Genomic DNA, 24,067 nt, shown 5'->3' on the forward strand with positions numbered 1-24,067 from the left:
TTTGTATTTTTAATCTGTGGTTTTTTCTTTTTCCTTGCTTAACAGTGGATGACATATATATAGCATACCATGTGTATGTTTTATATGTTAAGTGTATAGTGCTTAACAACTACAGAAAGGCTTAACAGGAACAGGTGAATAGCCATATTACAGAGTAATTAATGAAGGGAAAATGCCTATGTAGGTTATATAAGATAACTAAGTGTGAACTCGTTAAATAATTGTGCCCACTTAAATTAGATTTGGTGTTTATTATAGTGAACGTTAACTTGGCTCAAATTCACAATAAATTTTTCTCATTCAGTTTATGATAATTACATTCACCTGATAACGGTTTCCTCCAGAGTGAATTAAGATTGAAGGGAAAGACCACACCCCAAAACAGAAAATCTAAAACAGATACATCCTTCTAATGTACTTTTAGCTTTTCGTATGAGAAATGTCAAATGAGATAATAGGAAAAGTATCAAATAATTAGAATTCAATCTTGGACAAATGTCAGCCATTCAGGAACACAGACAAAATAAAGACCAGGAAAAAAAAGGCCTCCTAGCCACTGAAATAGCAAACATAAAGCCAAAAAAGATTAACTCTACAGGAGACACCTCATTTGGAATTGACTGACTTGTTTTACATTCACTTCAAGCAGGCTGTATTACCTAATGCCTCAAACCGCAGCAGATCAAAGGTATATACTAAAGTAGGACTGTGAACTACAGGCACAAAGGCAGATGGGGACAGCAGGGGATGAGCTAGAAAGTGGCCGTAATAGCACAGCACATTCTGTGCAGCAGTCGATAGTCAATGATGACCTTGAGTGTTCAAGAAAATTAAGCCATATTCGGCAGACACGATGACCTCTGCCTTTCTAGTTTTTTCCCCAAGCAATGGCCTTGCTTTCAAGATTTCCAAATGTCAGAAAGGAAGCACAGATGTATGGCCTCTGACTGTATGATGCATTTCATGTGTCTTACTTCCTGGCAGAAGAGGCTAAGTGCTGTGGTATATAGCACTAGAATTTGGGTAGAATGGAGTCATTTAAAGAAGGTTTCCTTCTTTAGGAATTAAAGGCTTAGGGTCTGTGATTACAAAAACTGAAGTAAGAGATGCTGAAGGTTCTGAGAAGGAATAGGCTTTAAGGCAAAATAATAAGTTGCCAATTCAGAGATTAAGTTGAAAATACCCGAAGCCAACACAGTGGAGATTTGGGGAAGCAGTTCTTATAAGGGCCGAATATGAAAAGAGAAGCTAAGTAAGATAAAGGCTGCCAAGTGTCCACTGACTGATCATCAGCATCTCTGGTGAAACCAACATCACTTCAGGTAGGGGCAAAATCCTAATTACAGTCAGTTGAAGAATGAAGGAAGTAAGACACTGTTGACAAAAAGTACTGACAGCTCTTATAAGCAGCTTAGCTGTGAGGGAAAGGAGACAGAGGTGGTTAAAGGAGGAAGGCGCAAAGTCAGGAAGCTACCAGTGGAAAGGGAAAGGAGGGGAACAGATATGATGGGTGAAGGGGACCTGAAGCTTTAGAGATGGGGTCCAAAGTAGAAGGCTGGGGTTAGTTTTAGACAAGAGAGACCTTCTTCCGAGACAACATGGAAAGGGTTAAGGATGAGGTAAGCAAGTTTGCATACATGGCATCTTTTCCTTGCATCTACTGGTGGTCATCTACTAGGAGTGAGAGAATGGGCTTGAGGAGATGTGTGAAGGTTTAAAATAGCTGATGTGGAGAGACAGGTGGCCAGGATAAGAAAAATGATTGCTAAATATTACTGAGTACCCAGCTGGAAGCAGAGACCATACATCTGCAATGATCTCAATCTAAAAGGAGCTCTGTCTGCACAGCAGGCAAGGCAGATGGCTGGGTAGCCAGGGCTGGAGCTGTGCAAAGTGTGTGTAGTTGAAAGAAAAAGAAGGACGAGGTGGAAGGAAAAGCCATGAGTGTCTTATCTGAAGAGAGAGCAGCTCATTGCCTGAAAAGAAGAAAGGGGCCAGGCACGGTGGATCATGCCTGTAATCCCAGCACTTTGGGAGGCCAAGGTGGGTGGATCACTTGAGGTCAGGAGATTGAGACCAGCCTGGCCAACATGGTGAAACCCCATCTCTACTAAAAATACAAAAATGAGCCAGGCGTGGTGGCGCACACTTTTAATCCCAGCAACTCAGGAGGCTGAGGCACGAGAATCACTTGAACCTAGCAGGTGGAGGTTGCAGTGAGATGAGATAGTGCCACTGCACTCCAGACTGGGCAACAGAGTGAGACTGTCACAGAAAAAAAAAGAAGAAAGGGAGGAGATGGACCAGCAGCCTGAAGCTCTTACAGTGAAGACTGGATGGAGTTGGAGTGGTCAGAATGGGATAGGTGACAAAGTCCAGGGAGCAGTTAGGGAAGTGAGTACCTGAAGAGGTGGTAGAAGAGACCTGACTTCATCTTGACTAAACTCAAGGAATTGTGGAGCAGAGTTGTTGACTGACCTCTGCAAGGACACTGCAGTGACCTAGGATCAGTCAGGAGTTGGAGCAAAGAGCAAGACCATAGGATAGATGACCTTGTTGAAAAAAGACTATCCCCAGGGTCATCAGATAACAGCAACAGGAGCTGGCAGAGGACAGAATATAAGATGACATGTACTTTAAAGGACAAAAAGTTTTGGTACAATGGTCAGGGAGGAACTGAACAGTGGGAACCTTGATGAAATGCTGATTAGGAGAGGTGGAACGTTTGGGCAGCAGAGGAGCACACGACCTGTAGAGGAACAGGAAGAATAAGAAGTAAAGGAGGTGGAACAGGCAGCAAAAGCTAATCATGGGACTCTGCAGTGTGCCTGTAGGAGCCGCGGTTTACCTAAGCCTGAATTAAACGTTGTTGGCACGGCGGAATCCTGACCCTTGTAAATTTAACATTTGCAGCACAGACTCCCCAACAATTGCTCCAGGTTCGTGATTGGGTCTTTGATTTTCCTGACACATTTGTTGGGATCACACGCACTGAGGAGGCTGACGTGAGGAAGCCAGTTACTTAGCAGGCCAACTCTTTGTTACTTTCCACTGATATAATAATAATTTATATAATATAAATATAAATAATAATTATATATAAATTGTAAATAATTTATATATAAACTATATATATATTATATATCTATATTATATATAGATATATAGTTCTTCTAAAGTGGAAAACTACTCCCATCCTCGCCCAGGAGGCTCTCGTATCCTCATGAACCCAGGTTCCAGGTGCTGTGGAAGCTGCCTAGGGACAGTGGTGCAGATGCTGTGTGGCAAGCTGTAAGATAGTCAGCACAGCTGCTCAAGTCACTGCGACGAAGAACTTTGGAATGAAACCCAATTTTCTTACCTTTTAATCGTGTAAACTGGCCCTAATTTAACTTTTCTTTGCATCTTTCAGGGTAAACAGTAACTTAAACCATGTTAAGAAGTCAGCTCAAAAGACTGAAACCAAATAGATCCAGGAGGTAAGGAGGGGGAAGAATTAAAAATGGACTCTAACTTTATCTTCTAGGCAAACACAGGAAAAATAGAAGATGGGGTATAGGCGTGAGTAATTTGTTGGGTTTGGGACGTATTGCATTCAGATGCCTGTAGTCCACCCAGGTGTAGTTAGGTAGCTGAAAACAAGATCTGTAGTTTGAGTGAAGGATGTGACTAGAAATATAGATGTTACAGTCATCAGAGCATCAGCAGTAAAGTCACAGGCATGGATTGGAATACTTTACAGTTCAAATGACCATGAGAAAAAATAATATTTTGTTTTTTCAAAAAACCATGTTTTCAAAGTTCTCAAGAGTGGAGTCATTACATGCCTCCCTGGACCAACAGCACCTGTGCGGCCTGGGAGCTGGTCAGATGCAGATCTCCCTCACCCCCCAAGTCAGGATCTACATTTTAATACACCAGGGGACTCGTGTGCACATTAGTTTGATAAGCACTGGTGAAATGTTTCCCAAACTTTGGTACTTGAAATGTTCACCAGCTTTCAGTGAATGAGAACAAGAAAATGACAAACATGTATAATCATATATTTATTCAACTTGAAGAAATGTCCTTTGTTTTGGTGTTACAGGATTCCTTTGTTGACATGTTTACCTGTTCCATCTTTCATGAAATTAAGGTAAAGAGCAATTGGGGTGATTTCCCTAACAGCAAGTTATTTCATACTTTATTGGAACCAGGTGACTTTGAAATGCTATTTACAGATGGGCACGGGTGGCTCACGCCTATAAACCCAGCACTTTGGGAGGCTGAGAAGGGCGGATCATGAGGTCAGGAGTTTGGAGGCCAGCCTGACCAACATAGTGAAACCCCGTCTCCACTAAAAATACAAAAAAAAATTAGCTAGGTGTGGTGGTGGGAGCCTGTAGTCCCAGTTACTTGGGAGGCTGAGGCAGGAGAATCGCTTGAACCCGGGAGGTGGAGGTTGCAGTGAGCCGAGATTGCGCCACTGCACTCCAGCCTGGGCAACAGCGCGAGACTCTATCTCAAAGAAAAAAAAAGGAAAAGAAATGCTATTTCCTTTACCAAGGATATCTTCTTCACTCCATCTTGCCTTGTCATCCTAAATTTCTCCATGAATCGTATTTTGATGAGCAAAGCCTATATTTTAGTTTCTTAGGGCTGTCATCACAAAGAACCACAAACTCAGAAGCTTAAAACAGCAGAAGTTTATTGTCTCACAGTTCTGGAGGCCAGGCATTCAAATTCAGAGTGCTGGCAGGGTCAAGCTCTCTCTGAAGGCTCAAGGGAAGGATCCCTCCTTGCCTCTCTCTAGCTTCTGGTGGTTGCCAGCCATCCCTTGGCACTCCTTGGCTGGTAGATGCATCCCTCCAATCTTGGCCTCCATCCTCACATCTTTTTCTCTCTGAATGCATTTGTGTCTAAGTTTCCCTCATCTTATAAGGACACCAGTCACTGAATTAGGGCTCACCATAATTCAGTATGATGACCTCATCTTAACTTGATTACATCTGCAAAGACCTTATTTCCAAATGCGGTCACATTCACAGGTACTAGGGGTTAGGACTTAAACAGATATTTTGGGGAACACAATTCAACCCAAACAGCCTACAATGATACATTTTTAAGAAAAATATTCTGATAATTCTCAAAATTATATGGCAAATACTGTAATACTGTGCTGTTTTCAAAATGAAGCACAAAATAAAAACATTACGAGTATATTTTAATAAAAATGAGCATAGAACCAGCAATTTGAGTTGTATTCTTCTGTTTCATATGTTATTCCCATTGTAGACGGCATAAACTCAAAATATGTAGAGATTTTGTGTTAGATTTTTCCTCACTCTCGAACTGCCCCAGCACTTAATTTTAAAAGAAATTCCTGGCATTTTCCCACTACATACACTTTTTAGCTCCTTTCTGAACATCGCTGCTTAGCATCAAAATTACTTTCAGCCAATTTGTAATCTCCCAGGTCTCAGATGGCTGAAGCAGAGTTCCTTGGGAAGTCCCAAGCCATACTAACTGGCCAGGGCTTTAAGAATGTAGTGTATCTAATGGCATTTAGTAGAATTTTGTTTCATATTCAGATTAAGGGTTTCATCCAAAACCTAAGATTTCAATTTGTTTCACGATATTACATAAAGTACAGTATTCATGTGGTGACTTCAAAGCAACAAAAATGTTCAACACTACTTAGTCTATGGAAGGTGAAATACTGTTTTAATATGTTAAAAAGCATATTAAATGAACACATTAATGAGAGGTAGCTCATTAACAGTACATTTCAGCAGGGCAAGTGGCTCATGCCTGTGATCTCAACACTTTGGGAGGTGGAGGCACGAGGATCACTTGAGCCCAGGAGTTCTAGATGAGACTGAGCAACAGAGAGAGACCCCGTCTCTACAAAAAAAATTAAAAAAAAAAAAAACTAGCCAGGTGTGGTGGCATGCACCTGTGGTCCCAGCTACCCAGGAGGCTGAAGTGGGAGGATCACTTGAGATGGGGAGGTGGAGGCGGCAGTGAGCCGTGATTGTGTCACTGCACTCCAGCCTGGGTGACAGAGTGAGGTCCTGTCTCAAACAAAAAAAAAAAAAAAAAAAAAAGGAAACAAAAACCCAGTACATTTCATGCACTGGCCCTTGATTTTTCCTCATCTCTCTGTCAAGCTACACAGAGCCTCCTTTTACAGAAGAGCAAATGAGCACAGAGTACAAAGGAGTTTAAAGGTTAGGCAAACATTCCTTCACCAGCTCAGAGGCAAATGTCCAGCACAGAGCCTGACTGTTTCACTTTTAAGGAACAATGCTGTATAAATATGGCCACTGATACGTCAAAGTGACAGCCTAGGACTTGGTTCTAGGTGACTTTTACTTCAGCTTGGCAAACTTCAACTGTCCTGCTAGCTCCTTCTAAAACTCATTTTCTTTTTTTGAGACAGAGTCTCACTCTGTTGCCCAGGATGGAGTGCAGTGGCACAATCTTGGCTCACTGCAAACTTTGCCTCCTGGGTTCAAGCAATTCTCATGCCTCAGCCTCCCAAGTAGCTGGGACTACAAGCGTACCACCATGCCCAGGTAATTTTTTGTATTTTTAATAGGGTTGGGGTTTCGCTATGTTGGCCAGGCTGGTATTGAACTCCTGAGCTCAAGTGATCCGCCCACCTCGGCCTTCCAAAGTGCTGGGATTACAGGCGTGAGCCATCACCTCTGGCCTCATTTTCTATTTATCAGTTTCTACTAGTTTTCGATTAATTTCCTCTATTAGAAGAAAAGATTCAATTCAGAGTTGCAAAGTAAAAACATACTTGGAAGTTACCATGAAATAAGAATACTAATGGTCAAAGCCTTATGATCAGAATGTAATCAATCTGTGAAGCTCAAAAGTTCAGTTAACTGTGTCTGAAGTGGAGATGCCAAAGATATGCTCTATTTTATCAGTTGTTATCATTGCGTATACGAAAAATGAAACATAAAAGCTCTATCTCCTGAACTCTTCCAATCCTTTCTTAAGATTCATGACCCCCACTTGCTTTTCTTATTCGGACATTCCACCCTTCCCCTAGTGCTCCGTGCTCCTTACTCAGGTTAAAGAAACTAAGCCTGGGCTAAAGAGCCCTTGAAAATAAAGAGGTGTAAAGATGTAACCAAAAATTGCTAAAGAGCATGTTTTCCTTACAACATTTCTGACTGTGGTTCTCTACAGGAAGAACCAGACCACTGCCATTTCCAGAAGCATTTGCAAACACTTGTCCTGATGAAGGCATCGACTTACTGGAGGATTTCCTAAGCCTTCTAGGAACAGATGTCATGCCCCTCTGTCACCAAGAACAGGGCAGTACCAGTCACAGGAGTCACTCACTGAAGGTGGACCAAACGCACTGTGACCCCAGCATGGAAGCCCTTCCAAAAGTTCCCATTGTTTCTTACAAGACAAACTGACGCCTTCCTCAAGACCCTCTCCTCTCTGCCTCCTCATCCATCTCTCCAGTGTGGTGCTCAAAACACACCCTTCTTGAGTTACCCTTCCCACAGGCCTGAGATGTTCTGCGTGCTGCCTGGTTAATGCCTCCCTGACACCCCTATCTGGGTCATCTTTCTTTCTAACACACTTTCACGGACCACACTCCTTCAGAACTCTTGCCTGGTTTTTAATTATTCACTCATTAGTATCACAATTGGATTAATACTGCATTCCCTCAATAGACTACGCTCCATGAGACCAGAGCCGTGTCTGCTGTATTTCTGCAGGACTTACAGCCCTCCCAGCACGGTGCCCGCTTCCCTAATGTCATTCCACAGTATTTGTTGCAGAGAAGGAAGCAGCATGCCAGGACAGATGGAGACAGGACTAATTTGGCTTGAGGTACGTAATTTTGAACTTGAGCCTCTCTCTGGGACTGTAAAACTCCAAATCAAAGTCTTAACCTGAGAATACATACATCTGAAAGAGTGATTAGGGACTGGTAAACATCTATTAATATTCAACTCTGATACAAAGTACAAGTTGTTTATTCTTACCACGCAAGGCCAAAAAAGGGGAGAAAAAAAAAGCACACAGTATATGCACTGGGAAAGCTTTCGCTTATTCAAAACAGTATTTGTCAAGCACCTGCAGGTCTGGGTGCTGCAGGGGAAACAAAGATTAAACAGCCAGGGCTTTGCTTCCAAGGTGCTTACGGACTTAAGAAAGAGACAAGACACGTTTATAAATAGCCAAAATGCAACCCAGAAAAGGCTAAAAAACACTGAGAGGGAGGGAGAAATAAACGAAACAAGAGGTCTCCGGAGGAAGAGATGAATTAGTCTATCAATAACTCCTCACTGTAATCCCAACGTAAAGCAAGGAATTCCAAACCAGGAAAGGTCAAACTGAAGTATTTGAGGAACACAAGCGTCGCCCTAAACCCTTCACAGGCTCGCTGGGGATAATATCGCAGCTGAAACGGAACATCAAGCTGGCTTTCCAAACCTTCAGTTATTTACATTAGACTGAGAGGGGAAAAGCGCTAAGAGTGTAAGAGCAGAGAAAGAGCAAGAGGAAACTTGAAAAGGCGGATCACGCCAATGCGCTGTGCACAGCACCCCCGCGCCCCGCGCACCCGCTACCCCACCCGAGTCCCCAGCGTCCCGCGTCCCTCATCCCGGTCCCAAGCCCAGACACCTCCAAGATCCGTCCCCCGGCTCCGGCCGGCGCCACCGCCACCCTCAAGACCCCCGCAGCCCAGGCCCGGCCCCGCGCCGCCGACGCCCCCCGCGGCCCAACCCGCGCGTCCCGCCAGCCCGGGCCTCGTACCGTAGGTTTCGGACATGGCCGTCTGCGACATCTTGGGAGCGGCGCCGCCTCTCGCCGGGTCACCGGTTGCACTCGCCCGCGGTCCGCCGGCGCGTCTCGGTGGGGAAGGACCTGGGGCGGGGGACCAGAGGAGGGAGGGGCCCGACCGGTCCCCACGGCAACCGCCGGTCTCCCAGCGGCTGCGGCCCAGCCGGACTCCAGCTCCGCGCAGGCGCAGGGCCCTCCACCCGCCGTCCGGCCGCGACCGCCAGGAGGAAGAGGAGATGGGCTACGCGAGGCCCGGCCCCCGCCGCGTTCGCGCGTGCGCACGGGGAGGCCAGGGCGGGGCGCATGGGGACCTCGGCGCGCGCCGGAAGCACGTGCGCGGGCTGGGCCCTCTGGCGGTGCGCGCCGTGGTGGGCAGAGCGGCAGGTGGGGGCGTTGGGGGCTGAGTCCCGATTTCCCTGAGGGAGGGTCGGGTAGAGGCGGGCGGTGGGCAGGTTTGGGGGTGACAGAGGGCTGGGGACAGTGGGGTCCAGTTGCCGGACAGAGGAGGAAGGTGCCCGCACTGGGGAGGAAAGCAGTCCATTTGCCAAATTGGCCCGTCTCAGTTAAGACGTTGTCTTCGGTCATCATCTGTGGCTGTCAGCCAGGAAAAAACTTCCCTGACGCTGTTACGATCGAGGCCAGAACTTGGTTAATGTGTAACAAGGAGGCAGTAGGCCCCAGGTGTCCAGCCAGAGGCCGCCCTGTGAATGGGAGGCAGGTTCATTTACCCGTTGGGAAGCTAAGCTTTCACTCCAAACTGCCGGGCCCTCTTGGATGGAGCTGAGCGGGTGTGGGCGGAATGACAGAAGCGCAAGATGCCCAGGGGCTGAAGGGTCATCGCAAGACTACAGACAGCAGCCTCTCCACATCCCGTTTTAGAGGGTTCTGGATTACGGTTGAGAAGTATCTCCTGGCCCTCAGCTGGGGATGTGTTTCCAAATTTAGGAGTTTTTTTTATTTTTATATTTTAACAGGGTCTGGCACTGTCAGCCCAGCCCAACCGATTCTCCCGCCTCAGCCTCCTGAGTAGCTGGGACTAGGGGCACACACCACCACACCGCGCCAGTTTTTAAATTTTTTGTAGAGGTGGGGTCTCGTTATGTTGCCCAGGCTGGTCTTGAACTCCTGAGTTCAAGCATCTTCCCTCCTTGGCCTCCCAAATTGCTGAGATTACAGGCGTGAGTCATCTCACCTGGCTTTGGATAGTTTGGTTTCAGAAGCAAAACTGAGTTAGAATCCCCTTCTGTGGGAAATGTAGAGATAAACATTTATGGGAAAGAGAATTTTGGTTGAGGATTTGGCACATCTGAGCTTGATCAGGGCCACATAGCGCCTCATAGTTCCCAACCTTGTTCACAATAGGTAGTCGAATGCTCAAAATATCCTTGGCTAAGCTCCCAAGTGACCTGGACTGTGTGGAAAATGCCAGTACATACTTTTTTTTGTGTGTGTGAGTCAATTTGGCTCCATCCTCCACGTAAATTGACCTCAGAGCTTCCCTCCTCCCCAGTGGCTATTTGGGTCAGTATTTTTCTCTTGTCTCCGATCCTAATAACAAATAAATGCAGTTTATTCTAAATCACAGAGAAGGCCCCATGGTGAAAAGTTGTGAGAGCTGTAATTCCTAAAATTGTTTTGTATATATTTCTCGTTCAATGGCTCAGATCATTTGTTGCTTTCTTGTTTGTCTCTCTGCATGTCGTTTTTGATTTAGGCCCTGAGTATAACAGATTGGTTCTGATTAAAACCATTTCAGAGGAAAGACAGTGATCCCAGGAAGCGGGAAGAAAACAGCATCACCTGAAGTTATTCCTATTCGTTAGATTTGTTTTCTTCCTGCGAAAAACCGCTATGTACAAGAAAGAAGTCAGTGAGCTGCAGTGATAGTTAGCGTTATTGACTGAAACTGGACCAGAGATCCCTGAAACCTGGACAAGGTGGTAGAAATACAAATTATGCTGCCATTTCAAAGCTGTGGGCAGTTTTCTACTTTGTGGAAAATGAAGACTTAGGTAGGCCTTTGGGAAAGATGATTTGTTTTGGAAAAACCACCCAAAGGGATCCATTGGTTTGCAAATGTAACTGCAGTATCACAACTGGAAGAAGAAATATGCAAGGGCGAAGTTTGAAGGAGCCACTCAGTATCCTTGGATGATACTGTGGAAGATTCTTTGCATCTCAGTAACTTTGGATCTTTGAAAGAAAATACATTTCTTCAAAATATTTTTAGAGACTGCTTTGATTCTGAGGCACTGCTGATTATATGGAAGAAAAAAATAGTGCAAAATTAATTTGTGGTTTTCTCCAGTTATTGTCTCCCTTCTCTTTGGGGGAGGTTTATGACACAGTAAAAACAGATATACAATAGCCTAGGCATGTTGGAGATTTGCCTACGGGAAATGTAATTATGAAGAAGGATTTTTTCAAGCTGAAACTAGATCCCACTTTTTTCCAGGTCAGTGGGTCCTTCAAGTATCTGGTACTTTCCTTCCTGCTTCCTGACAATGCTAAAGAATGTGGCATGACCTTACATTTAATGCCCATCGTGACGAGCCCTGGGGCTTGATGCATGAGATTCTTGGAGCTAGGCCTGGTGGAGGGCACTGGTCACAGCCTTGGTGGAATGGTGACTTTCTTTGGTAACTGGAATTGAAGAAAATGAGTGGACTTGTGTCTGAGCGCTTGGGAACTCAGCAATCCCTGGGTGTTACCTTGAGAAGGAGCCAAATTCCGGACATACAAGTGGAGACTTGAAAATGGAAGCTCAATTCCACACCCAAGCTGGTGGAGACTATGACATATAACTCACATCTTCAAGAAAGTAGAGACCTCAGAGGTTACTGGGCCACTTTACCTTCCACTGTCAAAACTATGTCCATGATCAGATACCTCTGTTGCTAGGGAATATTCAGTCAGAATGGGCTAGATTAACTGCAGTAATGCAGATCTCTCAACCCATTTATGACTTACACAGCAAAGTTCCTCACTCAGACTACCTGTCCACTCCCACTAGCAGAGACTTGCTCATGGGCCCTCCTAGACCCAGGCTGACCGAGTGTGTTTTATCTAAATGCATCTCCACAATCACTCAGGTAGGAGTGGCTATGCATTAGGACCGATTGTGCGTTAGCTAGAGAAGCACTTACCAGGAATTGCTATAAGAACTTGTATTTACATTTCATGGGCCAAAGCAAGTCATGTGGCAACACTTAATTTCAAAGAGGACAGGAAATGCAATATTATTATGTCCCTGAAAGAATGCAGAAGAGAAAGTCTGTGGAAAGACATTATGACTACCACTGGAATTTTCACCGGTCCAGGTAGCTCATTGTGCTTTTATTTGAAACAATTTTATTGAAGTATGATAGGCATAACTGCACATATGTATGTATGTATTTATTTTATTTTCTTTTATTTTTTGAGATGGAGTCTTGCTTTGTTGCACAGGCTGGAATGCAGTGGCGTGATCTCAGCTCATTATGACCTCTGCCTCCCAGGTTCAAGTGATTCTCCTGCCTCAGACTTCTGAGTAGCTGGGATTACAGCCACGCGCCACCACACCTGGCTAATTTTTGTATTTTTAGTAGAGACGGGGTTTCGCCATGTTGGCTGTACTGGTCTCAAACTCCTGACCTCAGGTGATCCGCCTGCCTCAGCCTCCCAAAATGCTGGGATTACAGGCGTGAGCCACCGCGCCTGGCCTGCACGTATTTAAAGTGTACATTTTGATAATTTTTGATATATGTGTACGCTTGTGCTTGCTGCTCCAGGGGACTGCTATTTCTAGGCCTTTTCAGTGGACGGAGGCATTTTTGTGATTGTTTTATCTCATTTGTTGCTTAGGAAGAATAACTTCTTGTGAGGTTTAGTGGTGGTTTTGGGGTTGATAGTATAGGGCTTCATCACAGTCCACCTCCAGGTGATAATACACTACTTTATACAGAGTATAGGAAACTCACAACCATTTGCTTCCATCCTCCCTCAGCATCTGTGCTGAGGATGTTGTACTTCTACATATGTTGTACGCCCACATACATTGTTATTGTTTCTACTTAATAAGCTACTAATTCTGTGTCTCTCTTTTCCTTTTAATTGTGGTAAAATAGACGTAAAATGTACCATCTCAACCATCTTGAAATGTACAGTGGCATTAAATATATTCCCATTGTTGTGCAACCATCACCACCATCCATCTCCAGAACACTTCATGTTGCAAACCTGAAACTCTGTACCTGTTTAACAACAACTCCCCATTTACTTCTCCCCACGGTGCCTGGCAACCACCATTCTACTTCCTGTCTAGGAATTGGCTTCTCTAGGTACAGTACCTCATATAAATGGAGTCATACAGTATTTGTCTTTTCCTCACTGTCATATTTCACTTAGCATAATGTCCTCAAGATTCATCTGTAACATTGTAGAATGTGTCAGAATTTCCTTCCTGTTGAAGACTGAATAATATTCAATACTTTGTACATATATACAGCATTTTCGGCGAATTCTTTTCAATAGATTTAAACAATAAGAAAAAAGTGTTTTATATTTACTCACATAGTTACCATATCTAGGACTCCTTATTCTCTTGTGTAGATTAGATTTCCATGGTCTCATTTCCCTTTTGCCTGAAGGGCTTTCCTTGACAGATCTTGAAGTGTAGATCTGCTGGTGACTAATTCTTTCAGCTTTTATAGATCCAAAAAAGTCTTTATTTCACTTCTGTGTTTGAAGCTATTTTTGCTCAATTTCGATTTTTAGGGTTTTCAATTTTTTTTTCCTAACATGAAGATACCATTTCAGTGTTTTCTGGCTTATTTTGTTTCTGATAAGGAGTCAGCTGCCATTCTTATCTCTATTTCTTTTATGCAACGTGTCTTTTATCTCTGGTTTTAAGATTTCATCTGTATCACTGGTCTGAAGCAATTTGATTATGATGTGCCTTGGTGTTGATTTTCTTTAAAGTTTTTGTCCTTGAGTTTCACTGAACTTCTCTAGTCTTTGAGTTTATAGTTGCTATCAGATTTGGAATTTTTTCAGCCATTATTTCTTCAAATATTTTTTGTGCCCATGCCTCTCCTTTCCTTTGGCGATTCTACTACACAAATATTAGATCACTTGAATTTGTCTCACAGCTAACTCAGGCTTTGTTCATTGTTTGTCAGTCTTTTTTCTTTCTGTTTTTCATTTTTGTGTAATTTCCATTGCTGTGTCTTTAAATTCACTCATCTTTCCTATAGTATCTAATCTGCTGTCAATTCCATCCAGCGTATTTTTCCTCTCAGGCATTGCCATTTCACCTGCAGAAGTTTCACTCGGTGTCTGGACCTGCATCTGGGTCCTCTGGTTTCCATGTTTAGTGCTCAAGCATATGGAACATGTGTCATTTCTACTAACTTTATCACCTAAGTAATTTCTGAGATTGTTTATATTGATTGGCTTTTCTCTTCATTGTAGGTAATATTTTCCTACTTTACAAGCCAGATAATTTTTTATTGAATGCCAGACATTGAGAAGTTTACTTTGAGATACATATAATGTTTATTTTTATAAATATTTTTGAGCTTTGTTCTGGGGTGCAGGTAAGTTCCTTGGAAAGAGCTTGATGCTTCAGGTCATGTTTTTACACTTTTTTTTAGGGGGTGGGCCCTGAGCAGCATTCTACTCAACAAGTCCTTGAGTTATGAAGGTTTTCACCATGGTTGGTGGAATTAGGAGTTCCTCTGGGCCATGTGTGAGTGCTGGGGATTGTTTTCTCTAATATTTGCAGGTGATGCTTTATCTAGCATGGGGTAGGAGTGCCTACCACAATAGGGAATTGAAATGCAGTTATTTCTTCACTTGCCTGCACTGCTCAGTAGAAGACTTGAAGGGAACCCTCTGCAAACCTCTGGCTCTCTCTCTCTCTCTGTACAACTCTGCACAACCCCCAGCTCAGGGAGTGCTGCTTCTTCCTCCTGTCTGAGTCCAGAGCTCAGTCTGTGGCACTCTTTCTCTGCAGTCACTTACTTGCTCATTCATTTCATCCGGTCTTAAGGCTTTCAATATGATCTAAAGCTGATGATTCCTTAACTTCTAGCTTGCCTAGGCTTCTATGTACAATTGCTTACTTGATACGTCCACTTGAATGAATGCCTATTAGGTTTCTTAATACTAACGAAATAAAAACCAAGGCCGGGCACGGTGGCTCACGGCTGTAATCCCAGCACTTTGGGAGGCCAAGGTGGGTGAATCACAAGGTCAGGAGTTCAAGACCAGGCTGGACAATATGGTGAAACCCCGTCTCTACTAAAAAAAACAAAAAATTAGCCAAGCGTGGTGGCGCGCACATGTAGTCTCATCTACTCAGGAGGCTGAGGCAGGAGAATCGCTGGAACCTGGGAGGCAGAGGTTGCAGTGAGCCGAGATCATGCCACTGCACTCCAGCCTGGGCGACAGAGTGAGATTCCGTCTCGAAATAAATAAACAAACAAACCAAACATCCAGATTTCTTGACCAAACCAGTGCCTTCTGCAATCTTTTGTATCTCAGTAAATGGCCGTTTGCCAGGTGTATTAGTCAGGGTCGGGGTTCTCTAGAGAGACAGAACTAATAGGATACATGTATATATGAAAGGGAGTTTATTGAGGAGAATTGACTCACACGATCACAAGGTGAAGTCCCGTGATTGGCTATCTGCAAGCTGAGGAGCAAGGAAGCCAGTGGTGGATCAGTCCAAGTCCTAAAACCTCAAAAATAGGGAAGCTGACAGTGTTGCCTTCCATCTGTGGGCAAAGGCCCAAGAGGCCCTGGCAAACCACGGGTGTAAGTCTAAGAGTCCGAAAGCTGAAGAACTTGGAGGCTGATGTTCGAGGGCAGAAAGCATCCAGCACGGCAGAAAGATAAAGGCCAGAAGACTCAGCAAGTCTGCTTTATGCTAGCCGCTCTGGTAGCCGATTAGGTGGGACCCACCCAGATTGAATGTGGGTCAGCCTCTCCCAGTCCACTGACTCAAATGTTAATCTCCTTTGGGAACACCCTGACGGACACACCTAGGAACAATACTGTGAATCCTTCAATCAAGTTGACACTTAATATTAAACATCACACCAGGGCCAAACCTTGGAGTCCTGTCTGACTTCTCACGCCCATATTTGATCCATCAGCAAGGCCTACAATCTCTACTGTCAGAGCATCCAGAATCTGCTTTTGCTACTCACACTGCCCCACCCCCCAACCCCAACCACCTCCTGCACCAGCCTGCCTCACCTCTCTCCTGCCTTTTGCAGCTACCTCCCCTTCCTGCTTCTATGCTTCTCCCTGTGTGGTCTTTTCTCAACACAGCTGCTAGAGCAATCCTATTAAAATGTAAATAAACAAAACCAAAAATAAATAACAATTGTCCTTTAAAACAGCCAGTGTTGCCTGTAATCCCAGGACTTTGGGAGGCCAAGGTGGGTGGATCATTTGAGGTCATGAGTTCGAGACCAGTCTGGCCAATATGGTGTAACCCCCACCTCTACTAAAAATACAAAAATTAGCCGGGCGTGGTGGTGGGTGCCTGTAGTTCCAGCTACCTGGGAGGCTAAGGCGGGAGAATCTCTTGAACCCGGGAGACGGAGGTTGCAGTGACCCGAGATCACGTCACTGCACTCCAGCCTGGGCGACAGAGCGAGACTCTTTCTCAAACAAAACAAAACAAAACAAAACAAAACAGCAACAAAAAAACAGCCAGTGTCAGGGGCAGGAGGGTACTATAGGTCCCATCAGGCCACCCTCTGCTCAAAGCCTCATCTCACAATGGCCTGTAAAGTCATCCATGGTCCACTCCCCCAAACCCCTCATTCTCTTGACTCTGATCCTACAGGCCTTCTTGCTGGTTCTTGTACACATCAAGCAGCCTTTGACCTCAGGGCCTTTGCATGTGCTTTTTCCCTCTTCCTGGAATGCTCTTGTCCCAGATGTCTACATGGCCCTCACAGCCCCCATGTGTTCTGCTCACAGGGCACCTCATGAAGGGGTGCTTTTCTTTTCTTATATGAAATAGCGACCCCTCTCCATTTCATCCCCCCAGCACTTCATTTGCCCTCTACTTCGTTCTGTGCCCCACTCCATAGCATTTAACATCACTTAAAATACATATCCTTTATTAGTTTATTGTGTGCTCCCTCTCTAGATTATAAGCTCTATAAGGGCAGGAAATGCTTTGGCCTTGTTCCCTGCTCCATCCCCATGCCTAAAATAGTATTTGGCACATAGTAAACCCTCAATCACTCGGAAGATGTTGAATGAGTGAATTAATGAAAGAAAACTCAGCAGCTCTCTATGGATTTAATGTAACGAACTTAACTGTAAATATGTTGATTTATGGGAAATTTAAAAGTGGGGGTCTCTGGCCGGGCTCTGTGCTCATACCTATAATCCCAGCACTTTGGGAGGCCGAGGCAGGCGGATCACTTGAGGTCAGGAATTTGAGACCAGCCTGGTCAACATAGTAAAACCCTGTCTCTATTAAAACTACAAAAATTAGCTGGATGTGGTGGTGCACGCCTGTAATCCCAGCTACTTGGGAGGCTGAGGCAGGAGAATCTTTTGACTCCGGAGGTAGAGGCTGCAATGAGCCAAGACCACACCACTGTACTCCAGCCTGGGTGACAGAGAGAGATTCCATCTCAAAAAAAAAAAAAAAAAAAAAAAAAATTGTGGATCTCTTATATGCCACCAAGTGATTGTGGGAAGGCTATAATAAAACTAAAGTATCATCTAATACTAGTATAATTTATTGAGTACTTGATAAACACTAGGTATAGTGCTAAGTGCTTTACATGTATTATAAAACCTAATTCTTACAACAGATTTATAAGGGAGGTATTATCCCATTCTACAGATGAAGAAACAAAGGCCCAAATGGATTACATATTTTGTCCAGTTTCCATAGCTAATATGTATCAATGTTGGAATTGCTATCTCAAACCAAAACAAACTGACACCTCTCCTTTTAAAAATGCAGTATAAAAAGCCCAAAACACAGAGCTATGATTTCAAAAGGCATTGAATTATTTAATGCCTAAGGAAAACAGCGCTCTGTTGAGCCAGGCCCTGTTCTGGGTGCTTTATGTCACTTTCCTTGATCCTTACACCACCTGACAAGGTTGCTTTTCTTATCTTTATATTATAGTCAAGGGTAACATCCAAACCAGGGCTCTTTATTGCACTGTGACGCCAAATAAGTATGGAGACACAGATGAGAAAGGGTTTGTGGTAGAAAACATTCCCAGAGCACTTCTAGAAATTCAGCATAAGCTCACGTTAGCTTTAAGATAGAAAATAGTCCTGAAGTTAACATCCAGTTCTCTAGTATTAAACTCAGATCTTTGAGTTTGTCATCCTCCAAAGCATACAGATTTTGTTTATCTCACAGGAATGTGCTACAAATGCTTGATGTAACAGTCTACAACATTAAGCCAAGGCTAGAGTTGTGGATAGAATTCTTGAGTTCAGTGATACGATCATTTCTTACCTTCACCTTCTCATTTGAAAGTTACCAGCAAATCTTCCATCAGTTCTAATGTGATGCCTCTCTGCTTATTTCTGCATTTAACAGCATTGATACCCAGGGATTATTCATTCGAGTCATTTAAATTCTTGTTTTGTATTCAGAAAAAGAGGATTTTCTGGTTCCTCTTTTCTTTTTAATTATATTTATGTGTTTCCTCCATATTCTGATAAAAGTACCATAGAATTATCTTTTATTTACTTATTTATTTTTGATACTGTGTTTCAAATTAAATGGCCTGTTTCAGCCTGGTTTCTTATTTAAAAGATAGTTTTCACAACAACTGCTTAAAAAAAAAATTCTCTGTGGCTCACGCCTGTAATCCCAGCACTTTGAGAGGCCGAGGCAGGCGGATCACGAGGTCAGGAGTTCGAGACCAGCCTGGCTAACATAATGAAACCCCGTCTCAACTAAAACTACAAAAATTAGCTGGGCATGGTGGCAGATGCCTATGATCCCAGCTACTCGGGAGGCTGAGGCAGGGGAATCACTTGAACCCAGGAGGCGGAGGTTGCGATGAGCCAAGATCGTGCCACTGCACTCCAGCCTAAGGAACAGAGTGAGACACCGTCTCAAAAATAAAACAAAATAAAATAAAATTGCCCCTGAACACCACCAACTGAAATTTTCTTTTATGGTTAATTTTAACATTTTAATCAGCTTTACTGGGGTATAATTTACATACAACAAAATTCACCAATTTTAAGTGTACAATGAGTTTTGACAAATGTACACGGTCATGCGACAACTTCAACCTCGTCCCAGTATGGAACTTTTCTGTCACCCCCAAGAGTTCTTTTATACCTTTTTGCAGCCCTTTCTGGGCTGATTTTGAGAAGTTTTGATAACAAATTATTGGCTTTCACATGGGAAAATGTAACCAGGAAACTAGGGTGGGGGTTTCCCCACTGCACAGACCACCCACCATACGCTCCACCTCTAGATCTCTCAGCAGCCTGTCTTTCTTGCCCTTTCAAACATCTTCATTTGTGTTCCACCAGCTTCTTATTAGGGCTCAGACAGTAGCCAATACCATTTCCATCTATCAGCTTGGTGAAATGTGCCCTTTAATGGAAGACTAATGAGACCTAATAGAAAAAGCTTCCTGAGTTTATTGATGTTCCCTGTGACTTTACAGGAGAGAGAGAGATTTAGGTCAGAGTCATTAAACTTTCTCTTCCTTTCCCTGAAATTGTGTGGACTAGCAGCCAGGCCAGCAGGCATGCAATCAGACTCTGTTGTGTTGCACTATGTCACCTTCCTGGATTAGATGACTGGGGCCGCTGTAACAAAGTACCACAGACTGAGTGGCTTGGACAACAGAAATTTATTGTCTCACAGTTCTGGAGGCCAGAAGTCCGAGGTCAAGGTGTCAGCGGGTTGCTTCCCTCCGAGAGCTGAGGGAAAATCTGCTCCAGGCCTCTCTCCTGGCTTCTGGTGCCTTACTGGCCATTTTTGGTGTTCCCAGCAAGCATTGCTCCTATCTCTGCCTTCATTTTTTTTTTTTAATTATTTCTTTTTTTGAAATGGAGTCTTGCTCTGTTACCCAAGCTGAAGTGCAGTGGCACGATCTCAGCTCACTGCGATCTCTGTCTCCTGGGTTCAAGTGATTCTCCCGCCTCAGCCTCCTGAGTAGCTGGGATTACAGGCGCGTACCACCATGCCAGGCTAATTTTTGTATTTTTAGTAGAGGTGGGGTTTCACCATGTTGGCCAGGCTGGTCTCGAACTCCTGACCTCAGGTGATCCACCCCCTCCACCTCGGCCTCCCAAAGTGCTGGGATTACAGCCATGAGTGCTGCGCCCGGCCGACCCCAGGTATTTCTAATGCAGGTGGTCCCACATTTGGAGAAATCCTGCTGGGGGTTGAGGAATGGTTTTGTTCCTAAAGGCACTGCCACTTGTGGAAAATGGAACAGGGAACAGCAGAGATTGAATACAGCATTAAATGCAGTGAGTGAGAAAATCCTTATGTCTGAGCAGTGAGGACATGTTGCTCGGAGATATTTTTCAGTTAGAAATATCTATGGGTTAGAAACATACTATGGGCTAAATGAGAGCTGGTAGAAAGGTTGGTTGTCAACTCCCCCTGCTCTTTCCTGAGTCTCACTCTCCTTCTTGCATTCTCCCTCCTTTCTTTCCTTCTTTTTTTTTTTTTTTTGAGTTGGAGTCTTGCTCTGTTGCCCAGGCTGGAGTGCAGTGGTGCGATCTCGGCTCACTGCAACCTCAGTCTCCTGGCTTCAAGCAATTCTCCTACCTCAGCCTCCCGAGTAGCTGGGATTATAGGCACCCACCACCACGCCCAGCTAATTTTTACATGTTTAGTAGAGACAGGGTTTCACCACGTTGACCAGGCTGGTCTCCAACTCCTGACCTCAGGCGATCCTCCCATCTCAGCCTCCCAAAGTGCTGGGATTACAGGTGTGAGCCACTGCACCCGGCCCTCTCCCTCCTTTCTTAGGGAGGATCTTGACTCAGAACTTTTCCTCGATCATCTCTGTTGAGATGGTTGATTTCCTCCTTAAAACATTATCTGTTCAGTTGCTTTTAAAAATTTACTCCCCCTGCCCCCATTCTGTAGGAATTGTTGGGTATTGGCTGGGTAAGGAGTTTGGAGCCCTCTGAGCTGATAATGTAAAATCTTTGAGGGGAGAGACTTGAGCTTTCTTTTTTTTTTCTCCTGTAGCATCTGCCCCAGTGTCAGGCACATTTTAGGTGCCCAACAAACATCTGTGGAATGAATGAATGAGTGCTGGCACCACCTATAAGCACACAGTAGGGATGACCTGGAGAGAATATGCCAAGCCTTTAATCAGCCCAGAAGAGCGCCGTCTGTGTTAAGGCGAAATGCCAGAATCCCAAGGAACAGATTCACCACACAGGAGCGGGACTCAGGGACTGCTGATACTGAGGCTGCCCTGTGGGTTTTCCTTCCAGATCCCTTCTTGATTTGCCCAAAAGAATTTCACATTTTGTTTCAGTTAAGGAGAGGCCTTTCCTTACTGCTGACTTTAAGGAAACTGGAAATTGTGCTTGTGGGGGAAGTGGCTTTGGAACTTGGGACCTCTTTGGGACCTGGTAGGCAGTGGGGTTTCGGGGCAAGTTTGTGGGACATGTGTCCAAACAGGAAGGGAGGAGTAGTGGGGCCAGCTAGGAGGCAGCAGCAGAATGCAGATTTCTCTTCTCGTGCAGCTTTGCTTAGAGTTGAACACCTCCCAGAGACAGATTGACCCCAATCCTGCAGAGATTGGCTATCCTGCTCTTCAACTTATTTTTAGATATATAATCTCACTTGAATCTCAAATCCAATGAGGAGTTCCTGACCCCTCAATTTAGCTCCACTTGGCATTCCAGAGCAATTCAAGGATCTGGTAGGGCTACTAGCAATCCACTGCTACATATAGGGGAACAATGAGTTTTAAAGCTGCTCGGAAATCTGTGATTCGAGTATCAGGAAATCCTTGACTCTTTATCAAATGTGAAGTTGCTGATTTAAGAAGTAAAGTTAAGAAACAATATTCATTAACAGAATGGAATTTAATGGAACCGCTGGTGTTTTGAGGTTATTTTCTGGTCACGTAGTGCCCCCTGGTGGGTTCACTGACATACTCTTCCAGAATGCTCCTTTCCCAGGCTGTGCTTTGTGACAAGGCCAGCACCAGCAGGGTGATTTCAAGAATTTGCAGTTTAGGCACAGTCCAACGATACTCTAAAGATTGTCTGCTAAGGGAAAATATGAGTTGTGAAAATGCTGTGGGTTGTATTGTATCTCCCACCAAAAGATATGTTAAAGTCCTAAGCCCCAGTACCTGTGAATGCAAACTTATTTGGAAAAAGGGTCTTTGCAGATGTAACTATGAAGTTAAGGTGAGGTCATTAGGGCAAGCCCTTAATCCAGTATGACTGTGTTCTTATAAGAGGAGGAGAGGCTGGGTGCAGTGGCTCACACCTGTAATCCCAGCGATTTGGGAGGCTGAGGCGGGAGGATCGCTTGAGCCCAGGAGTTTGAGACTACCCTGGGCAACATATCGAGACCCCATCTCTACTAAAAATTTAAAAATTAGCCAGGCATGGTGGCATGCAGCTGTAGTCTCAGCTACTTGGAAGGCTAGGTGGGAGGATGGCTTGAGCCCAGGAGTCCGAGGCTGCGGTGAGCTATGATCATATCAATGCACTCCAGTCTGGGTAACAAGGGAGACCCTGACTAAAACAAAACAAAACAAAAAAAGAGGAGGAGAGAGACACACAAGGAGAGAATGCCATGTGACAATGGAGACAGACACTGGACTGATGCACCTGCAGACCGAGGAATGCACAAGGATTGCCAGCATCCCCCAGAAGCCAGGAGCGGGGCATGGAATAGAGTCTCTCTCAACCCCTCAGAAGGTTCTAACCCTGCTGATGCCTTGATCTTGGACTTCAGCTTCCAGAACTGTGAGATGAGATATGTTTGTTGTTTAAGTCTCCCGGTTTATGCTGCTTTGTGATGGCAGCCCAAGCAGACGAATACAGAAAGAACTGGGGATTTGAGTCGGAAAACCTGCTTTGAGTCCTAGCTACCACTTAGTACCTCAATGACCTTGGGCAAAGAAGTTCAATTTTTCTGAACCTCAGTTTTATAAACTGCAAAATGGAGAAATACAAAAGTAACTGTTCTCCTGCCTCACGATCCCTGTGAGGATGAAGTGTGACTATGTGTATAAAAACATTTTGTTTATTGTACAGCACTGTGTACTGCAATCTTATTACATAAAGAAAGGAAGGTGGGAGGTAGTAGAGCGGAGTGATTACGAGCTAGGCTCTGGATGGGCACGGTGGCTCATGCCTGTAATCCCAGCACTTTGGGAGGCCGAGGTGGGTGGATCACCTGAGGTCAGGGGTCAGGAGTTTGACCTGGCCAACATGGTGAGACCTTGTCTCTACTAGAAATACAAAAAGAAAAAAAAAATTAGCCAGGTGTGGTGGTGGGTGCCTGTAATCCTAGCTTCTTGGGTGGCTGAAGCAGAAGAATCACTTGAACCTGGGAGGCAGAGGTTACAGTGAGCCAAGATCGCGCCACTGCACTCCAGCCTGGGCAACAGAGCAAGACTCCGTCTCAAAAAAAAAAAAAAAAAAAAAAAATCTAGACTCTGAAGTCAGTTTGCCAGGTCTGTGAGTGGAAATGTTACAAAGAAGCTTCTCATGAAAACTTGACTCTCAAATGAGCCAAAGGCAGTAATGCCCAGGAATGGAGTCCTGGTAACACTTAAAGGAATGTATCAGTCGTCTATTGCTCTATAATGAACCCCAAAACTTAGTAGCTTCAAATGATGACCTTATTCTTTCACACCGTCTCCATGGATCAGGAATCGAGAGCAACTTAATTGGGTGCTTCTCACTTGGAGTCTCTTGTGAGACTACAGTCACCTGAGGTTTAGACTGGGGCTGGAGGACCCACTTCCCAGATGGCTCACCCACCGTGGCTGTTGGCAGGAGGCTGCAGTTCCTCTCCATGTGGTCGTCTCCACAGGTCTGGTGAGTATTTTTACAATATGGCACCTCCTTATTCTTTCTACCTCCCCTTCCTGCCTATCTCACCATGCCCAACGAGTTTTTTCTCTTGTCAGTGATTCTCAACCTGTATGGAGTCACAGGCTCACTGTGACCTAATGAAAACTAGGGACTCTTCCTGAGTAAAGTACACATATGCATTTACACAGAATATTCTAGATAGAATTTCAAGGGGCTCCAAGGTTAA

General features: G+C 44.5%; 2 protein-coding genes across 4 annotated transcripts in view; one reads left to right on the forward strand and one right to left on the reverse strand.

Annotated features, from left to right (window-relative positions):
* RAB4A (RAB4A, member RAS oncogene family) overlaps positions 1-9,015 on the reverse strand; it is a 33,979-nt gene extending 24,964 nt beyond the window's left edge. Inside the window, exon 1 of one of the 2 annotated variants that reach the window (XM_002809329.5) lies at positions 8,776-9,015. In XM_002809329.5, the coding sequence (XP_002809375.1) occupies positions 8,776-8,806 (31 nt within the window). In that variant the 5' untranslated portion in view covers positions 8,807-9,015. The remainder of the gene's footprint in view (positions 1-8,775) is intronic. The other variant, XM_009235205.3, reaches the window with a different exon arrangement.
* On the forward strand, positions 8,784-23,234 carry LOC129047479 (putative HTLV-1-related endogenous sequence). 2 transcript variants are annotated; one of them, XM_063724772.1, is made up of 3 exons: positions 8,784-9,170; positions 10,517-12,186; positions 21,017-23,234. In XM_063724772.1, the coding sequence occupies exons 1-2, from the start codon at positions 8,790-8,792 to the stop codon at positions 10,541-10,543; spliced, it is 408 nt and encodes a 135-aa protein (XP_063580842.1). In that variant the 5' UTR covers positions 8,784-8,789; the 3' UTR covers positions 10,544-12,186; positions 21,017-23,234. The 2 variants fall into 2 exon arrangements, with proteins under 2 accessions (XP_063580842.1, XP_063580841.1); XM_063724771.1 differs by lacking the exon at positions 10,517-12,186.
* The last annotated feature ends 833 nt before the right edge of the window (positions 23,235-24,067 follow it).

Source organism: Pongo abelii, chromosome 1 (assembly GCF_028885655.2).
Source record: "Pongo abelii isolate AG06213 chromosome 1, NHGRI_mPonAbe1-v2.0_pri, whole genome shotgun sequence".
Lineage (NCBI taxonomy): Eukaryota > Metazoa > Chordata > Mammalia > Primates > Hominidae > Pongo > Pongo abelii.

Excerpts from the sequence above, each read along its gene's own strand:
- LOC129047479 (XM_063724771.1), top strand. The coding sequence starts at position 8,790 with ATGGCCGTCTGCGACATCTTGGGAGCGGCGCCGCCTCTCGCCGGGTCA. Across the intron at positions 9,171-21,016 it reads CTCTGGCGGTGCGCGCCGTG|CATCTGCCCCAGTGTCAGGC; the intron begins GTGGGCAGAGCG and ends TTTCTCCTGTAG.